Source organism: Acanthopagrus latus, chromosome 19 (genome assembly GCF_904848185.1).
Source record: "Acanthopagrus latus isolate v.2019 chromosome 19, fAcaLat1.1, whole genome shotgun sequence".
NCBI classification, from domain to species: Eukaryota; Metazoa; Chordata; class Actinopteri; order Spariformes; family Sparidae; genus Acanthopagrus; species Acanthopagrus latus.
In genome coordinates, this window is record NC_051057.1 from 15,041,451 (window position 1) to 15,061,361 (window position 19,911).

At 42.3% G+C, this 19,911-nt stretch overlaps 2 protein-coding genes and 2 non-coding genes across 4 annotated transcripts; all 4 read right to left on the reverse strand.

Moving 5' to 3' along the window:
- Positions 1-65: 65 nt before the first annotated feature.
- Positions 66-7,793, reverse strand: LOC119008961 (glycine--tRNA ligase). Its single transcript, XM_037079748.1, has 17 exons — positions 7,650-7,793; positions 6,415-6,516; positions 6,166-6,268; positions 5,938-6,079; positions 5,446-5,534; positions 4,406-4,482; positions 4,168-4,313; positions 3,934-4,083; positions 3,686-3,848; positions 3,341-3,505; positions 3,119-3,226; positions 1,968-2,113; positions 1,763-1,848; positions 1,563-1,672; positions 1,387-1,480; positions 609-799; positions 66-526 (listed from the first exon to the last, which is right to left on the reverse strand). The coding sequence occupies exons 1-17, from the start codon at positions 7,692-7,694 to the stop codon at positions 413-415; spliced, it is 2,031 nt and encodes a 676-aa protein (XP_036935643.1). The 5' UTR covers positions 7,695-7,793; the 3' UTR covers positions 66-412.
- Positions 7,794-8,957: 1,164 nt separating this feature from the next.
- On the reverse strand, positions 8,958-17,198 carry gars1 (glycyl-tRNA synthetase 1). The gene is made up of 17 exons (XM_037079721.1): positions 16,889-17,198; positions 16,353-16,454; positions 15,727-15,829; positions 15,353-15,494; positions 14,902-14,990; positions 13,047-13,123; positions 12,815-12,960; positions 12,576-12,725; positions 12,322-12,484; positions 11,842-12,006; positions 11,649-11,756; positions 11,386-11,531; positions 11,212-11,297; positions 10,759-10,868; positions 10,105-10,198; positions 9,806-9,996; positions 8,958-9,470 (listed from the first exon to the last, which is right to left on the reverse strand). Exons 1-17 carry the CDS (start codon positions 17,135-17,137, stop codon positions 9,345-9,347), a joined length of 2,247 nt encoding a protein of 748 aa, XP_036935616.1. The 5' UTR covers positions 17,138-17,198; the 3' UTR covers positions 8,958-9,344.
- Positions 13,616-13,750, reverse strand: LOC119009168. The gene has a single exon (XR_005071655.1). It is a non-coding gene; the product is annotated as a small nucleolar RNA SNORA84 (small nucleolar RNA).
- LOC119009162 lies at positions 15,085-15,219 on the reverse strand. Its single transcript, XR_005071650.1, has one exon. It is a non-coding gene; the product is annotated as a small nucleolar RNA SNORA84 (small nucleolar RNA).
- Positions 17,199-19,911: the final 2,713 nt, after the last annotated feature.

Consider the following 19,911-nt stretch of genomic DNA (forward strand, 5'->3'; position numbering starts at 1 on the left):
GTGACAGCAACACAAAATACAATGCAGTGGGATCATTACAGTGGGACACGTTGACACAAACCAAAGAACCAAAGTGTAAGGTTTATTTGAAAAAAAATCAAGCAAGACATACATTATTTTAAGAAATGTTCTCTCAAGTCAAAACTTCACTGTGTCAATGCTACACTAAAACTGAGACCACAGTGGACGGTGTTGGTGGCTAGTTGAGCTTTTCTACTGTCTGAAATGTTTGAATCTCCATCAGACCATCGTAAACAATTCACAGTAAAATAAACTTTCTTTCATGTGTGTAAAATATAAAATTCATAAGGCTAAGAAATGTTCTATTTTTTTAAAAAAATCACTTTGGTAAAATGTAAGAACATCTTGAAAGTGTGGTCCCTGCACGTTCACTAGAGGAGCTCCTGCTGGATTAATCCTTCTTGCTGGTTTCCTGTCCTTCAAAGATGGGGTACTTGCTCTCCACCTCAGCCCACGTCAAGGCACCGTTAGCCAGATCTCGAACCATACCTGGCAACTCAACGACCTGCAAGATGATTTTGTATTTAAGAAACTAAATAATCTGTAAATGTGATACCGTACAAGCAACTGTATATTAATTGTTCTACCTCGGCCCTGATCTGCCTCATGGAGTCGCGGTCTCTCAGAGTAGCCGTGTGAGGCGTCTTGTTCACCGTGTCGAAGTCGACGGTGATGCCGAACGCCACCCCGATCTCGTCGGAGCGGGCGTAACGCCTGCCGATGGATCCCGAAGAGTCGTCCACTTTGTGAGACACGTAGTTTTTAGTCATCGCCTTGGCTTTAAGGAGAAAGAAGAAAGAAATGTGCAATCAAATTTAAAAGATAACTAAAAAGGATACTCATATACAGTAGAAAAGATCAAGGAAATAGCTTAACATTTTGGGAGATACACTGAGGCTCCTGCCATGACTGAGAGGAAAAGATAGATTCTACTATGATTAAATACTTGTTGATCATGAAGCTACAGTAAATTATGCAGCCAGTTAGCTTAACTTAATATAAAAGTTTGTGTCTCTGAGAAGTTAACTGCTCTGCTCATAGCCCTGCATAAGAAAGTGATAAGCTAAGCTAACTCAAGGCTAGCTCCTACTACAGCTTCTTATTTAACATCTTCTCATCGACGTCTCTCTATGCTAAGCTAACTCCTGAAGATCATGTTACCTTAGGATTTGCCCCGGTTTCCGCTCTTTATGCTAAGCTAAGCTAACGGCGAACAGATGTCAGCTTCATATTTAACAGACACATATTAAGAGTGGTGTCAATCTTCTCATTTAAGTCTCTACAGTCAAGGGAAACAATTATTTTCTCAAATGTCAATCTCTTTCAGCTAAATAATACAACTCTAAAAGTTAGCATCATACTCACACAACTGTTGGACAAACGGTGTAAACTCCTGGTTATGGCTCAAAGGAAGGATGGAGCATTTGTATGGAGCCACAGTGGCGGGGAAGCTGAAATACTGGACAAGAAATAATCATAATCAATCAAACATTCATGTTATGTTAATTCAGATTTCACTCCTTGTTTTGAGACATTCTCACCGTCCTCTGTTCATCCCCCTGCCGGACGTGGAACGAGTGCTCGAAGATGGAGTACATGATTCTCCCGATGCCAAAGGACGGCTCGATTACATTGGGAACAATCTCCTCCACTGTGGGAAAATAGAGACGGTTGTTTTCCCACATGAAAAACTCACTGTTCTACCTCAGAGCTCGGAGGCCGGCTCGGTGTCGCCTCTTACCGTGCAGAGTTTTCTGGAACCTCTTCACGCCGACCATGTCTTTGGTCAGTTTGAATGTCTGGCCTGCTGTCTCGAGGCTGAACTCCCTACAGACACACACACACACACACACACACACACACACACACACACACACACACACACAAAATTAAATCACTCGTTAACAGGCTTTTCTTCAGCATTCATCACTGCAGTGAGAAATTACCCGTTTGCACTGAGGAGCTTCTCCTGATCAGTGATGTAGCACTCGTCACAGGCGGCCAGGTAGTCCAGGACCAGCTTGGAGTCTTTCTTGAAGGCCGTTCCTATGGCTCCCTTGTTGGGCTCGAACTGTACGACGTTTACTACTTTGTGTGAAGAAGTTAAGGGGTAAAACAGAGGCATCCTGCGTGCAAGAGAAACAGACTAATCAAGCTTGACTAGTTGAGCATGGCAGATAGAAAACTACAGAAAATTACAGGAAGTGCACATTTGTTTGTCCTCAAAAACTGTGTCAGACACACATTAGACATGTTTATGTATGTCACAATACATGTCTGCATATTATATCTTACATCCTGATATATAAAATATTAATCAAGTACACACTTATAGGATCTTTTGATGCAGGGATGTATAAGGTACTTATGATTTCTAAAACCATACAACTTCTATATTCCTACATATAAACACAGCTGTGTGCTTTTTCATGCAGATCAGCCTTTTTGAATCAGACTTTCAAGGGTTTATACAAGAGACGGCATCGTAAAGCCTTGAAAAATCATCAAAACATATCGTACACTTGTCAGATACAGATGTTTCAGATGGCTTAAATATATCTTGCTGCTACTCATATACTGTAAAATTGTTTTAAAGATCAATAAACTCATGAAAAATTATTAAATGCACATCAACCCATAGTCGATAAATATGCCAAAACTCTTCATTTCAAAACTGGACAAAAGGTGTTTCCAACTCCAATGAATAGTCCATTTCCATGGTTTTCAAGTTTCAAAACATATTTGAACCGTATTTGGTTTGCACACTTCACAGTGAGCACAGAGAAAATGTTCCTCTCAAGCAGGTGAGTGTTAGAACAACCTGCTGGTGTAAAAATATCCTGCATGCTCCTTTTTTCTGGTCAGCGAAGCTCAAACATCCAAACTGCTGTGACAGTGAGCAGGCCACATTTTTGAGTGAAGGGCGACTGTTGAGATCCACAGCTCATTAATGCTGACTTTTGCTGACTTTTGCTGACTCCTGCTGGCTGTATGGAAAAACACACTGTTGGACAAGCTGCTGATGTGGATCAATAACACGCTTAAAATAACGACAGTGTGGTTTTGAGGTTGTCGGACTGGCAGAAAAGAAGGATATGGGCTCTTTCAGGGGTTTTTCGGCCACCAGGGGGACTTTAGTGGCTCTGGAGTGACACGAGAGGTCGTAGCAGGCGCGGTCAGCACAGCCCACGATCTCAATCCAGCCCTGAGGGAGAAAAAAAAAATACCTGTCTCGGCTTGTGTCAACAATTCCAAACTACTCTACCGGTTTGTGTGGGTGTGTGTGTGTGGATGTGAATAAAAGAGAGAAGGATTTTACATAGGAGGTTTTGGACTCGGCGTCCCAGCAGTCGCACGCGTAGTGAGCCATCTCGTTCTCCATGTGCTGACGGAAGCGCACTTTGTCTTTGGACAGTCCCACTTTGATCAGATAGAGGTAGATTCTCCCGATGAAGTAACCCAACACGGAGTTGTTGATCACTCCCTGTGGAGGAGATTTAAAGATGTTATCGCGGTGACGGTCCATCGAATACGGAATAAAGCAACAAATCTGAACATCAGCGATCATTTTTGTTAAGTGCGTTTGTCAGTGGAAGAAGCACAGTGTTAAAAATAAGCACACACTCATATTTATATAGTAATAATTCACTGAGATGACTCCCACCTGCTCCACAGCGTCACCCAGCCTCATGATCTGTGCAGACTGGCCGCTGGTCTGAGCCTTGGAGGAGAACAGCATGATCTCCAGGTCGGCCACACTGGAGAATTTAGGGTGGACCTTCTCACTCGGGTCCACGAAGTGCTCGATCTCAGCCATGGTGAACTCTCTGCAAGCAGGACGAGTCAATGTCTCGCTTTTAAAGTCATCGTATTGCGTGGTTGAGGACGTGAGGGTCTGAGGTTTCTGAATACCTGACACGGATGAGTCCCGAGCGAGGAGAGATCTCGTTCCTGAAGGAGTTTCCGATCTGAGCGGCTCCGAAGGGAAGTTTTCCCTGGTTGAACTCCAGCAGCCGTTTGAAGTTGAGGAACATCCCCTGAGCTGTCTCGGGCCTCAGGTAGCTGCAAATTCACAGTTAGTTCACATGGTTTTAATAGTTTATCATGTATGAAACAGACAGCTGATGTGTTGTCACAGATCAGTACCCGGGCATGTTCCCGCCTGGTCCGATGGACGTCTGGAACATCAGGTTGAAGGAGACGGGAGGTGTGAGGTCGTTTCCTGTCGAGGGAGACTTGACGTCGTACTTCACAAAGAGCTCGGTCAGCTCCTGCTGGCTGTAGTTGTCCATCTGAGCAGAGAGCAAACGGTCACAGGATTATATGTCGCTACATTCTGCAGCTTCAGATGTGACTTTGCTCGTGTCTTTTGTCCAGCGCTCACCTGAGTGATCACATCCTCCATCTCAGCCGCCTTCTCTGCAGAACATTTCTCGTCAGACATCAGTTTCTTTAAGTGAGCTGTGAGGAAGCAAACAGCTCATTTAGCAGCTGCTACAGTGACTCAGTCAAAGTGTTTTGTGTTTTGTCTAACATGTGACACAGTCTGAAAGCTACAATTAATGATTCCAACTTCTTATTGTTTTTATACCTCCTAAATTGTGCTCCTCTGTCCACTTTTTAAGCAAACACAAACTTTACTTGTCAATTTAACAAAGCATCAAGCTGCCAGAAACCCCAGAATGTAAGAAAAATGACACACCTGCAAAAATTCAGAAATTTGTGATAATTTGTGAAATACTTAATACTATTAGAGTAGTTCACAGTTGTAAATAGATATAGTTTCACTTTTAATACACACAATTGTTTACGACTAAAGTATAACTTTCGTGTGTTTCCACAAAATGTGATTTTTCTGTGCCTTTTTCATTGGAAATCCATCCATTAAATTGTTAATCAATAAAAGTATATATGTAATATAGTGCAGAGAAATATATAAAAGACTGTGTCACTTGGTTTTACACTAGTTGCCCCTGCTTGTCACCACATGACCTATGAATAAAGTGATGCCACTATGAGTGGCTCAACATAAATCATTTCACAGATGTGTAGATGGACTCCAGTCCTGAAAAAACAATCGTCTCTGTCACTTCAACTCCTGCCTCCCCTAAGGCTACGTAACCCAGTGAGACAGGTAGAAACCTGTCATTTCTTCTTTAAAACTGGCTCTGCAGAGAAGAATTTAAAAAGAGGGAAAAGTGCCACCAAACAAACAAGTCGCAGGATGATTTCAGCTGTTAACCGCCTTCAGAAAGTGTTTCTGTGCCTACAGATCATCGGGTCATTGTTCTCTTCAGAAAAGAAACCTGACACCTTGTTTGCAAAGCGAGGAAACCAAAGCTGGAAAGCTCAGGGGAGGTTCAGGACGAGGTGGGGCCCCGCTTTAAACCTCTGAATGACGTAACGATGGAAGCACAAAGTCACCTTTGAGGAGGTGGTCGGCACGATAGCACTCTCCTGTCTTGGCATCTTTCACCATGTAGTCAGCGAATTTATCCACATGACCCGACGTCCTGAGAGGAGACAACAGCTGTTAGGACGGAGCTCGTGCACGTCTGACAGTCGAGAAGAAAAGCCAGAGCAGAAAATGTTGTACATGTTTCAGGGCCGCAACTCATGACTGTTCTTATTATTCAATTAATTGCTTAGCTGATGAAACGTCAAAAGAAATATGAAAAATGTGGCAGAGATGTCTTCAAATAGCTTCTTTTGTCCTGCCAACAGTCCAAAACACCAGGACTCTTTATTTATTATCATAAATGACAAAGACAGACTGCAAATTCCTACATTTAAGAAACCGCAAACAGAAAATATTGGACCTTTTTACAAGAAAAAGTCAAAATAGTTGGCAATTAATGTTCCTCAGACTGACTAATAGTGTTATAGCATGTTTGGTTGGAGTTGGTGGGCACCTACTTGAGGACCGGCTCGGGGGTGAGCATGGTGCAGTCGATCTCCAGGATCTGCTCCTCCTGGATGAAGTGCTGCCTCCACACCTGCAGGATGTTGTTCTTCAGGGCACAGCCCACAGGGCCGAAGTCGTACAGGCCGCTCACACCTGAGAAAACAAAAAGGTTTGTTCTGTAAATATCTCCCTCAAACTATACTTACTCTTTTTATTTGGGGGGGGGTTCACTACGTCACCTCCATAAATGGCAAAAGCCTGATCGTAGAAGAACCTCCTCTTCAAGGCGTCCTCCATCTTCACTCGGTCCACCGTGTCGTCTCTGGGCTGCAGGGACAGCTCCTACGAGGGCACATCTGTTTAGAACGCCGTTCTTTGGGAATCGAAACAGAAAACTACACGAAGAGGAAATATTCTATGACACAAACTGAAAGTGGAACCAGAGAGCATGAGGGGTAAAGATTAACCAGCAGGTGTGAGACTTTAACCTTTGCTTCCAGAGTCTTCTTCCGGGCTTTGAGCTCTGCGACGGCTCTGCTCAGCTCCGACTCTTTGGCGCCATTTTCCTTCAACTGATGCACGAGGTCACCCTGCGGGGAAAGACCAGGCCTTTACCTCAGAGAGCCGCTGGCAGAGTCACCATGTCGACCCTTGTCTCATATTTTTCATTCTTCTTTGTGTTTTTAAACATCTAATATTTGATTCCTACACATCAGGGTGTCGACACAAATCAAACACCCACATCTCATCTTTTCAGGACCTCCTCAAGATAAATTTTTAAACAAAAAATTTTAACAGATTTTTTTGACAAATCACCTTTTTTTTTTTTTTTAAAGCATTACAATTAAGTAAAAAAGGTGAGCAGTAAATACGTGGTCCTGTGCAGGGGATGGTTATATGTAGTAATCTGATTATTGGGAGCGAGTTTGGTTGATCCACATTTTGCCAGCAGGATAAATCCATGTGTGAAATAAAAATACAATATTAGGTTTAAAGATCTGTAGCATGAGAAATGCAGAGAATGATTCTGAAAAGCTTGATTCAAATTGACAACAATAAATGAAAAACATGATAAATTAAAAAAAAAAAAAAGACTGTGGCCATTAAAACCTCACAAATTCATATTTAAGACCAACTAATTACGTTTAAAGCCTTATAGAACTGAATGTCAGACATTTTAATATCTTTGAAGGACCTGCAGAGACCCTACAAACACACATGGCGTTTATATTTCTAGAAATAAATGCTGTTTATTTAGAAAAATGTACTTTAAGTTTGTTATGTTTTCATAATCTATTTATGATCGTTTCATTTCATTTATTCCATCAAAATGACAAATACCTGCTTGGTTTCACTTCATCACGCCATGTGGCTCTGTGTAATTTCTGGTCACTGGGCATCATTCAATGACTTGTTGCAGCAATAAAACCAAACCACGCGCACATTTTGCATTAAAAAATATTTAACATCTGTTTTCATCCTCACTGACATCGTATCTAAAACTACACATTATATGTTAATGCTAATTAGATGCTAATGATAAAATCGGCTGTGTTTATTTAGTCTGTTAACACATTATTTCATCGTGATTCAAACACAGACGTTAAGATTGACGCTGTTAAACTCTCCTTTCGACACTTCGACACGTCTCTGAAACACACGCTGTGAATCTGTACCGTGTAGAAGTTGTGCAGGTGTGTGTGTCACCTGTCGGATAACTCACCTGTTGCCTCACAGCCTCTCTGAACGGTGCCAGCACTTCCTCCATGTTCACCAGACGCTCCTGCAACTGACCGTGGATCCGCTCTGGTCCCAGATGCTCTCGCTGCTTCCTTTAAGTGCAGGCAGAAGGGGAGGTGCTGCTGTCAAATCTCACCGCTGTCTGAAATCAAGGCTTTCCATTGCATCATCCAGGAAGAACGGACAACACGTCTCTTCTGCCATGAAGACGAAAATGTGCAGAAAAAACCCTGAACAATATTTATTAACAACGTGCCTATGTGTTACATGTGAAGGGCATGGCCATAGTAACCCTGTGGGTGGCCCCAGAGCGCCCCCCGACCCCCGGACCCCCCCCCCATCCCATCCCCACCCAACACAAATGAATGTAGGAATAATAGGCAACATGTAAACTGACACAAATACATGTATTAAAACTAGATTTTAACAATATTGATAAAGTAAAAGTTGGTTTAAATCAGGGACTTCCAGAGGATAACCATGACTACCAATGAGTTGTGTTCAGGTCTGTCAGCGGCCCCTCATTTCCTGTTTGCATGGTCTGTAATAAAGGCTAACAAATCCCTCAGAAACACTGGGACAAGTGGACAAGTTTGCAAAAATCTGAATATTCTCCACCTGAAGACTGACAGTGGTCTTCTCACTTACTTTCACTATTAGTTGAGTCATTTAGTCCCTAAATTGTCAAAAAGTGTAGCATGCAACATTTTCAAAGCCCTATTATTAAATTGACAGCTGAGGCTTTAACTCCAGTTTGCCTTTTGATCACGCTTTCCAAACTTTACAATTTTGTTCTGTTTTCTGGTGACATTTAAAGGATTAAAACAAATAACTGCAACAGCATTGTAATTGTAAATACTTTTAATTTTCTGTTTCGCTCCCAGGGCATTAGTTTATTCTTTTGGTTTCATTCATGCCTCTACAGAGTGTGTGCGTGATACCTCTCTGTGTTTGTCAGCCTCTCGATGCCAATCATCAGAAATATTAATGTGGCACAATTTTCAAAATGCAGTCTTCTGTCCAGGATGTCTGACATTTCTGAAGGAGTCCATTTGCCATTTACTGGCACACAGTAGACTACATTTACACTGCCAGAACCAGGCAGTGACAACAAAAGGGAAAAAATGTGTCATAAACTAGCAGACATACAGAGTATTGTGTGACTGGGAGAGGCGCTGAAGAACAGGAGGATCCTGGGAAAAATCCAGACAGCTGGCAAGTTTTTTTGAGCAGCAGTGGATTTCTTAAGCTGATCTCTTTGTTCATTCAGACAGAAAATATGACAGTCGTATGCACGTGTCCAGTAAGTGCTGGCTGTTTTTATTGAAATCGTTAAATATCTCAATCCAATCTGCCTGAAAACCGGAATGGTGGAAGCCTCCTTCCACTGACGACAACCTGATTACAATTTCTCCCTTTAAAACACATCGACATGGTCATAACACGGATGAAAAGTTGCTCATCGGAGAAACAACAGTCCTGTGCAAGCTTCCCACAACTGTTAGATATGATGAATACATGACATTTTAGTGATTGCAGTGGCGTGGAACACGACGAGGGGCTCGGTGCACCACTTTAGCTTATCACATTACAGTTGCATTATTCTTCCTGGTGGTGCGTGTGCAACGAGTCTGTGGATTTTTTTTTTTCATGGAGTGACTGGAGGACGAGTGAGCGTTTACTCTTCCACCGTGTCCTTCTTGCTGGTCTCCTGTCCTTCAAAGATGGGGTACTTGCTCTCCACCTCCGCCCAGCTCAACGAGCCGTTGGCCAAATCCCGAATGATCACAGGCAACTCACTGACCTGAGGAGAGAAAAAAAAAACCATGTTTACTTGATTGTGTTAAATGGCGCGTGTGATCACAGCTGATCTGCTGCAGTGTCACGCTCCTTACAAAGGAATGTGATGTTTGTTTTTGTGAGGAGACGCAGATTAAAATCTTTACAACACTCTCCCCAATATTACTTTGGTTTGTAGCTATATACCAGTGATTGTTTATTAAGATGGACAACATGACAGCTCTCAAAGTGAAACCTAAAATGTGGATTGCCCCCTGGTGGCTTGTTGCAGTACAAGTCTTAAATCCCACCAACTCTATATTGGTAGACTTGACATGATGCAGGGAAATCGTGCTGTACCTCGGCCCTGATCTGCCTCATGGAGTCGCGGTCTCTCAGAGTGGCCGTGTGAGGCGTCTTGTTCACTGTGTCGAAGTCGATGGTGATGCCAAAGGCCACTCCGATCTCGTCCGTCCTGGCGTAGCGTCTGCCGATGGATCCTGACGAGTCGTCCACCTTGTGAGACACACCGTTTTTGGTCATCGCCTCGGCTGAGAGGGAGAGAAGAGAGGAGTTAAACAACTGCAGCGTATGATGTTTCCTACCCTCATAGACAGAAATGGAACATGTATGAACATTATCATTATGTGGGCTCTTACATAATTCCCTCACGAAGGGCATGAATTCCTGGTTTTGACTCAGAGGCAGGACGGAGCATTTGTATGGAGCCACAGTAGCAGGGAAGCTAAAGAACTGCAGAGGAAGAAAACAAATTATTACAGCAAACATACAACAGCACTGTACATGAGAAGGGCTATTTGATTATGTCAATATTTCTAAGCTTCAAGACTGTGCAGCAGCTGTTTACTGTTTCAATTTAAGAGCCATAAACACATCAAAACAGTAATTCTGTCAGAGTTAACAGCCACAAGAAACTTTATCTGAAGGAGCATTACGCCTCATAGTAAAACACAAAGCACAGATCAGAAGAATTTAACAATGCCTCAGCTCAATGTTCCTTAAAGCTGAACCTTTATTCAGCCAATAAGGAATTAAATTCTCTTTGATATCCATGAGCTTTTATATTGTAGCAATGAAGCAAACATCCTCTTAAATTAAAGCAAATTAAAAGAACCAATTAATAAATAATAACATCTTCAGAAGCAGACATTTCCACATGACATGCACAAAGTGTGAAATGAGTCCTTCTTCCAAAGATCTGTCATCATTCAGCTATCAAATATTGAAATGCAGGACTGGTTAAATCAAAAGCAAGAATGCAGGCGCAAAACAAAACTCCATTATCCGCTTACTGTTCTTTGTTCGTCTCCTTCTCTGACTTGGAACGTGTGTTCAAAGATGGTGTACATGATCCTGCCGATGCCGAACGACGGCTCGATTACATTGGGGACGACTTCCTCCACTGTGGGTGACAAACACAGAGAAAACGTGCGTTACAACGAGGCATCTTTTATGGTTAAACAAGTTCATGAAAATCCATTCAGGGTGTCTACAGGTTTGAGACAGTCACATTTACTCATCAGGTCAAGATTGTTGAGTTTATTTTTAAACACATTTGAGATGGAGTTTTGGACATTCTCTTCTTATTCAAGCAGTGCAGGCGAAGTGGTCCAGTGCAGAGCTACATTTTTGGGGGATATCATTATCTGAGTGACGTTAGTTGTTGGCAAAATGTTATAAGGCATAAGGCAAAAAGACAGAGTTAGGGTTAGGACTTTAAGAGGCGCAGGACATGACAGTCTCACCGTGCAGAGTCTTCTGGAACCGCTTCACACTGACCATGTCCTTTGTGAGTTTGAACGACTTGCCCTCTGTCTCGATGGTGAACTCTCTGTGGAGTCAAAACAAGACAGTGACTGGACTGGAAGTCACAAAGCTACAAGCTTTCATACCGTACGCCTGCAGCCAGCAGCACTCACCCAGCCTCGTTGAGCAGCTGCTCCTGTTCTGTGATGAAGCATTCATCGCACACAGACAGATACTCCATGGCGATCTTAGCATCCTTCTTATACGCTTTCCCGATAGCTCCTTTGTTGGCCTCGAACTGGACGACATTTACAACTTTGTGTGGAGGAGTTAAGGACAACAACTGAGGAACAACAAGGCATGTGGGTGCTTAAACTGTTCATTGTTGTTTGATGGAATTACAGTTTTCTTTGGCAGCGTCACAGTTAAAGGATATGGGTTCTTTAAGAGGCTTTTCAGCGACCAGAGGGACCTTTGTAGCTCGTGCGTGGCACTTCAGATCGTAGCAAGATCGGTCAGCACACCCCACGATCTCGATCCAGCCCTGCAAGGAACAAACATCTACTGAGATAAACTTCAGTATGTGGACGACCTGATAACCCATGAGGAAAAACCGGAGGAGAACATACGTAGGAGGTTTTGGTTTCAGCATCCCAGCAGTCGCAGGCGTAGTGAGCCATCTCGTTGTCCATGTGCTGTCGGAAACGCAGCTTGTCTTTGGCGACACCAACTTTAGTAAGGTAGAGGTAGATCCTCCCGATGAAATATCCCAGGACGGAGTTATTGATCACTCCCTACATGAAGGAGAAGAGTCGACTTCAGCCTGCAAACTCAAATATGACATTCCTGATTCTGTTTTTTGAAACTGCAAAAAACTCATCTTAATTCAGGTCAAGGAAACAGCTTAAAGTGTACTTTGAATTAAGATTACTCTGGTTTTATTTCCTTAAAACCACTTTGAAAACACTCATCATAATCCTCAATAAATATGATAAATACAAAGTATTACAGCTCTACATCCATTATATTTCACTGCAGTTTTAAAAATTGAAGTACAGAGGACATCTGCTGCTTAGTCCAAACATAAGGGTTGTGGTAGTGACTCCCACCTGTTCCACAGCATCCCCCAGCTTCCAGATTTGTGCAGACTGGCCGCTGGTCTGAGCCTTGGAGGAGTATAACATGATATCCAGGTCGGCTACATTGGAGAATTTAGGGTGGACCTTCTCAGTCGGGTCCACAAAGTGCTCGATCTCAGCCATGGTGAACTCTCTGTGAGGACATGTAGAGCATTTATATCTCTGCATGTACGTACAGACACACTGTGCTTGTCATAATAAAAAGTTGACAGTGGATCTCTCACCTGACGCGAATGAGTCCAGAGCGAGGAGAGATCTCGTTCCTGAAGGAGTTTCCTATCTGAGCGGCAGCGAAGGGCAGTTTTCCCTGGTTGAACTCCAGCAGACGCTTGAAGTTGAGGAAGATTCCCTGAGCTGTTTCAGGCCTCAGATAGCTGCAAATTCAAATCAAATGAAATCACTCAATGACACAAATGCGATAATGTCAAGGTTCAATTATTCACCATCATGTGCTTCATCTTACCCTGGCATATTCCCGCCTGGTCCAATGGACGTCTGGAACATCAGGTTGAAGGAGATTGGAGGTGAGAGGTCGTTTCCTGTGGTGGGAGACTTGACGTTGTATTTCACAAAGAGATCGGTCAGCTCCTGCTGGGTGTAGTTGTCCATCTGAACAGAATATAAGAGGAAAGAAAAATCAGAAACAAGCTTTTGCACAACTCTAAGAAGAACATTTTGTCCGTGTCGACACTGACCTGAGTGATGACTTCCTCCATCTCGGCCTTCCTCTCTGCTGTACACTTCTTGTCTGACATCAGCTTCTGCAAATGAGCTGCAAGACACAGAGACATGAGGACAAAGCTTTCACTAACAGCTGTGAGAATACTTGACAGACAAAAAAATCCAATGACAGAAATCAACATTGATTTTAGTCTACTTACGGTATTTAAATAAGTTTGAATCTAATCATCTGGATGCTGACAGAACTCGATAAATTAGGAATTTATTTCTACAAAACCAGAGTTGCTAATTGTTGCAGACAAACTGAGACAGATTGGTTGGTTTCTGCTGAGTTTGAATGAACTGTGTTTTATAGAGTTAACAAGGCTCAACTCACAGAAACAACCTCTCACCTTCTGAATTAAAGTTTCCTTCTTGCATTAAATCAGGAAAACAGCTGGAAGACAATTTCCTTCTCGACAATTTGCAACTTCGGTTAGTTTATTTATTAGACTAAAAATGCTAAGATGGGGAATGGAAAGGCCACTGCATTTCCGTTTCTTGCTTAACGGTGTGTTTTTAACTAACAATGCTCTTGTCCAAATAATGTATCTGCAACCGGGCTATGGAAGGCTGCTATAGTGGCAGCTTCCATGCATAAAATCGCAGAATCAATATGCGCCCGTTTACAAAAACCCACAGTTCAGCACTTTGTAGCTGACTGTAGGAACCACCAGGCACTCACTTCAGCAGCTTCTAACATCACAATTAACAACTAAAAACTGTTTAAATTTCATGAGGACATGATGACTTTATATACATCTTATAGTGATAAAACCACATTTGTGTCAGTAAACAAAAGCATCACAGGGTTTTGAGTTTACAAGGGAATTAAGCTTGTCTTTGCTCAGTGAAAGAGAAACATGAATTCAGAAGCTGTAAGGTTTCGTTTGTCTGTTAAATAAGGAAGTGGAGGAAAATTATTTCCTTATTCAACAATGTGACTTTACTTTTTTAATTTATTAAACTAAGACTAACACAGCAGAAAGCAAACACAATGAAACAGTAAAATAAAGCAGACGCAACAGAGAAACTAAACTCCGAACCACAAAGATGAAGTTAGAAGCTACAACAGTACTAACAGGTGAACACAAGAAAAACATCTTTCTCTCTGGTTTCCTGCACAGATGTGAGTTGAGTCTTGTTTGCTGGTTTGAGGGGGACAAGGACAATGCCACTGGTTGGCTGAGATCATGCAACGTCAATGCAGACCGCTTAGAGGCAGGACAGTGCCTCCAACAGTACTAAGAGTGTGTCGACTCGTCCTGCTAATGCTGCACAAGCACAATCAACTTGTCTTGGGCTGAAGGAGGTCCACTTGAACTTTTAAAAAGTTGGTCTGAGGTGTCAGAATGTCACCAGACATGTCTCAGATGTTACATGAGTTGGCAAATTTCAGTTACATAACATTTTCAAGTTTCATCATGTAATTTCTTTTTGTCATCTCTGCCATTTAGTCTCCAAGTGTTTCAGGAACTGACATGTTCTCCTTATATCTCAGATTTCCCCCCCCCAGCTCTTTGGCACAGCTATAGTCGCAGCAGCTTGTATTTCTAGGAGAGCCCCATGTGATTTCTGCTGGTCCAGCCACTTCCATTCTCCCTCAGGCACAACAGTGATACTCAGAGCCTGGCCAACCAGCGTCAGCCACTGACAACACAAGTTTGGACCGCGTCCATCCCCTCCGACTGCAGGATCCCATGAATAATACAGATCAAAAACATACAAAGACCTCTGCTGGAGGTGCTTTTGGGATGACTAATCTGTAGTTTGCATAGCGGCAGTAGCCAAGTCTCTAAAAACACTTGGGCAGACGTACAAGAGGCTTACCTTTGAGGAGGTGGTCAGCCCTGAAGCATTCACCATTCTTGACATCTTTCACCATGTAGTCGGCGAACTTGTCCACATGTCCTGATGTCCTGGGAAAAAACAAACGCACAAAACAAACAAAGCATCTAAGTTAAGAACTTGTAGGAAGTGAAGAAGTGCTCATTTTTAAATTCCATCCAAAAAAAATGTATCTGCAACCGGGCTATGGAAGGCTGCTATAGTGGCAGCTTCCATGCATAAAATCGCAGAATCAATATGCGCCTGTTTACAAAAACCCACAGTTCAGCACTTTGTCGCTAACTCTAGGAACCACCAGGCTTTGCCATTCAAACACATTAAAGGACTACCAAAAACTGTTAAACACTCAGATGGCTTAGTGCCTTTTTTTACACAACTTATGGTGATAAAACCACATTTGTAACAGTGTATGAAAGCATCACAGAGGACCTACTTGAGGACCGGCTCGGGGGTGAGCATGGTGCAGTCGATCTCCAGGATCTGCTCCTCCTGGATGAAGTGCTGCCTCCAGGCCTGCAGGATATTGTTCTTTAGGGCACAGCCCACAGGGCCGAAGTCGTACAGGCCGCTCACACCTGAGGAGCATTACTGCATGGTAACAGGATGCTTAAACACTATGTTTTTTAAAGTGGTGTGTGCCCATGGATTTCCCACTATGTCGTTTTTGGACAAGAAATTCAAACTCAGGTTAAATATTGTTTAGCCATAAAAAAAAGAGAAAAGAATCAATAAATGAAAATCTCTCTTCTGATTAAAACTACATAAAGTATAATACTAATAATATCAATAATTCTAACAGTAATTTACCTCCATAGATGGCAAAGGCCTGGTCATAAAAGAATCGCCTCTTGAGTGTATCCTCCATCTTGGTTCTGTCAACGATGTCATCTTTGGGTTGTAATGACAGTTCCTGCAACAAGGATTACATTTTCAACTTTCTTCTCACATTTGCCATCTCAAGGCTTTTATTTGGCAAGCAGAGCACGCTCCAGTGTCATTATGTGGCCTATGTTTGGAGCTTTGGTCACGTCATTCAGGCTGGTGAGATTTACCCATCTCTGAAGACTGTGAGATGTGGATGAAACGTCTGACCGATATCGAATGGACCTTTGGGCTCTGATTATTATGTTGCACATAATTTCAGAAAGGGTACCGTGTTTGCAAAGTATCACATTTGTAATGAGCCTTTTCCTGTAATCAGGTCCACCATGATCTCATGCCATTTCCCTTAAGTGAATGAAATTGTGGGAAGGCTCCCCAAATTTGAATGAAACTACATCAGTATCTGCAGCACAGCCGCTTCTTTACAGGAAAGATGATAAATGTGGTGTCCCTGTCCCTTGGCAGAGAATACATTTTTTTTTATTTATTTATTTTTTTTTAAATCAGACCTAGATTCAAATAACTCAAAATCACTGTTAAATCTCGCTTACCTTGGCCTCCAGGGTTCTCTTTCTTGCTTTCAGTTCAGCCACAGCTTTAGTGACATCCACATCAGGAGCTCCATCCTGCTTCATTTGGCGAACAAGCTCCCCCTAAAACAGACAGGTGGCTTTAAACAGGCGCACAGGAAACCCCTGACCCGGCTACAACAACGATTCAACCCGAGGCTGTGCATGTTATCTAAACAATCAGCATATTTTTTATTATTTTATTTCAGAAGAAGCATAAACCTGGCCTCATCTCTGAACCCCACCCTGCTCACAGATGTCTGCAGCAGCAGCAGCAGCAGCACACTGAAACGTGGCAAAGGGCGCAGACATGACTGCCAGCTAGCGTTAGCAGCTAAGCTAGCGAGCAATGGCTGTCCTCATTCATTGACAGCTTCGCAAGAAGCCGGTCAGGTTAGCCGGTTAGCCCGGCGGGCTACCATGACTGTGACCTGAGTCTGAGGCAATAAAACCTTATCTAATTCAAAACAAAGTGACTTAGTCCGTATCAGTGACGACTGTGAGATAGTAAGTGTTACCTGCTGTTTGACTGCGAGCCTCAAAGGGGCAAGAATCTCTTCAATGTTGCCGTCCATGGTTCGTCCTTCCGCCAGCTGCAGCCACAAGCGTTGCTTCTTCTCCTTACACAAGCAGACCGACGTGGAAAACGGCCTGTTTCGAGGCGGGTAGCGGAGCGACTGCCGAACGAACCGGACCGTGGACACCGGACAGAAGGAGGAAATCTCAGTGCTGGTCCTCAGCAGTGCTGATGTCGCGCTACGAAGCATGGACCGCCGTAATGCGAGAAGAGAATGATGAAATCTCTGGAATCAAGTAAATACTACTTCCGGTCCCGGCGAGCACTTTCGTTACGACCGGCAGAGGCTCTGAGTGACGTGTCGGCAGATTCGTCAAACTAATACATTTAAAAAAAAAAAAAAAGAAAGAAGAAGAAATACATTTTTAAAAAATGAGAAATATGTAAAATAAAATTGCTATTGAAGATTTGTCAAACAAATACAAATACAGCAAGAAATATTCAATTTTTTAAATTCAATTGACCCACATTGTATGGGTGCATGTTTCTGACAAATCAACTTACAAAAACAAAAATGCACAAAATTATGAGAGACATATTCAGAGAGTAATATTTTTGTTACTACCTCATCAGTCGAATTTGTGATCTCCAATCAAATAACTGTAATTATGAAAAAAGTTGTTAAAATTATGGCTTATTATCCCATGATATTGATTTGGACAGACAAAATCTTAAATACAAGTCAAAAGTTTTAGCTATTATCCAGGTCACAGCCATGGTTTTGAGACAACAATGCACCCTTGACCCTGTTTCTATTTTCATCATTCAAAACTTTTCTGTTTTTGTCTTTTATGTTGTGGTGTTACTGTATTTAATTTAGCCATATTCGATTTTATTCTAAAACATGGTCATAATGCAGTCTAAATTTATTCTATAACATACAGCAGTGCATTTATAGATGGTAGCGGGTAAATTCATATCATATCTCGCAACAAGTGACATATATATTCAAATATGCTCAATGTTGATTGGTTTGCAGTTGTAAAAAAAAAAAAAAAAAAAGCAGGACACAATGGATCTTGTTTGCATTTCAGTATTTATTAAAGGTCAATGGTCAAAACTCCATGAATATATGTAGATTCCCCCAGAACAGGTGAGAAGTAAAAGATAATAAGTGTTCAGACCATCTTTGCTCCTGTGGAGTTTTGTGATTGTGGAATGGAAGAGAAGAGATGAGAGCAGGGAAGCAGATCTAACAAGCACCTCACATAAAACCCTCAGATAATCACTGAATCCTCAACAATTATCTATCGTGTAAGACCGGCTCTCTACCAGAATTGCCTTTTTGTAAAGACAAGGAGTTGATTAATTCCTCCAAGATAAACGCCAGATACTTCACGAATCCCCAGGGCTCCAATCTCATCATTTCAGTCTTATTAAAATCTGTCCTTTTTTGCAGATGAATGACACAATGTGGCCGTTACTGTTTCAATCATTTCAATAAACCTTATTGACGGGAAGATTTCCTGCCATTGGACTGGCGATGGCTGGTTTTTCAAGGTCAATTCTTGCCCATCAAAGAGAATAAGGACTGGTCATGTTGGACTATTGACCTGATCAGTTCTGCTCATTCTGTCCCACATTTCATTGATCCAACGGACCTTTTCATAGCAGATATTTGGAGTTGTTGAAAAGCACACGGTACAACAGTAACATCACAATGGTTCAGTTCCAGTGAGCCTGGACAGCGTCCCAGTGCAGCAGCTTGCCCTTCCCTCTGACTTCACACACCAGGAGAATAACAACAGTTGCATCAGAATGACGTTGGTTGATTTCAGCAGACAACCTCAACATGAAGCTGATTGGAAAACTAAACGTGTCCACAGTACAAGTAAGATTCTTTGTAAATATCTTGCTAGCAAGTTCTAGTCCACAAGGTGGCACCATAGGCACATTTATGATTTTTAATTTCTAAAAAAGCGAATACCACAGCCACAAAAAGCACAAGTATTGATCATTTTGAGCATGGACGGATCTGAGCATATTTTGTCTTTACAATTAAAACATTCTGACAGTGAAACAAGAGCTCAACACATGGTTATGAGCTATAAAATAAAAACTGAATTTCGAGCCTGCAATCGAGATATCAGATTATTCAGGAGGAAAGTGAACACATTTTATCGTGTTTCTCTTTCCTTTAATGATCTGTTATATGTTTCTGCACTGAGATGCAAGATACTTAAATATTGTTACCCCGTTACATTTCCTAGTTTTGAGATACAGAAAATAATATTGGTTATACAGAAAAATACACAGCCTAATGTTAAATTGCGTGACACTAAAAGAGGATTTTTCTGCTTTAAAAAAAAAACACAAGAAAGAAGTTTAAATTACAAGTACATGGCTTCACATTGTAAGATATCCGGACGGCAGACTGTACAGGCCTCACCATGTCACTGTTTATGTGGCGTGGCCCCTCGAAGGCTCGACATGTTGAGGAAACAATGTGAAAGAGGCCCATGCAGAGAGAAGATTGTGCGATTCCAAGTCCTGACTGAACTACACCCACGTTCATAAAACATTCAAGGGCCCCGCAGTCTGACAGCACACCCGCTGTATTTGAAGACTGGCGAAAAAGATCATCTGTGTCTTATCAAAGGTAATATCAAGACCGCGGCTATTTTAATTATTCATCAACAGGAATGCGTTGCTCGAGGGCCGCACCACACAGCTCCCTCTGAGAGATGAATGTCAGGCCAGCGACGTTTGATGCCACTGATCAAGAAGCCAATCCTCCAGTGTTCAGCCTCACGCGCGTAGGTAATGCCGGTCTGTTACAATATGTGTGGGTCGTCCTTTATCCCTTTGACGCTCACCAACAAGTGGGTGAGGAAATGTTTGTGCCCTGCAGCTGTGATTTATTTATTTTTATTATTATTATTATTTCAAAGAGCGATTATCTGAGTCCTCTTAAGTGCTCCGTCTCATATCCAGATGACAAGCGTGCAACCATCCTCCCTTGTT

Bases quoted from the DNA above. Each gene is read 5' to 3' on its own strand.
- LOC119008961 (XM_037079748.1), bottom strand. From the start codon at position 7,694: ATGGAGGAAGTGCTGGCACCGTTCAGAGAGGCTGTGAGGCAACAG. The intron at 6,080-6,165 runs GTGACGTAGTGA...TTGTTTTCTCAG, and splicing joins GGCTTTTGCCATTTATGGAG to GTGTGAGCGGCCTGTACGAC. The intron at 1,481-1,562 runs GTGAGAATGTCT...TTTCTTGTCCAG, and splicing joins AGGGGGATGAACAGAGGACG to TATTTCAGCTTCCCCGCCAC.
- gars1 (XM_037079721.1), bottom strand. From the start codon at position 17,137: ATGCTTCGTAGCGCGACATCAGCACTGCTGAGGACCAGCACTGAGATT. The intron at 16,455-16,888 runs GTAACACTTACT...TGTCTGTTTTAG, and splicing joins GGCTCGCAGTCAAACAGCAG to GGGGAGCTTGTTCGCCAAAT. The intron at 9,471-9,805 runs GTACAGCACGAT...TTCTCTCCTCAG, and splicing joins TGAGGCAGATCAGGGCCGAG to GTCAGTGAGTTGCCTGTGAT.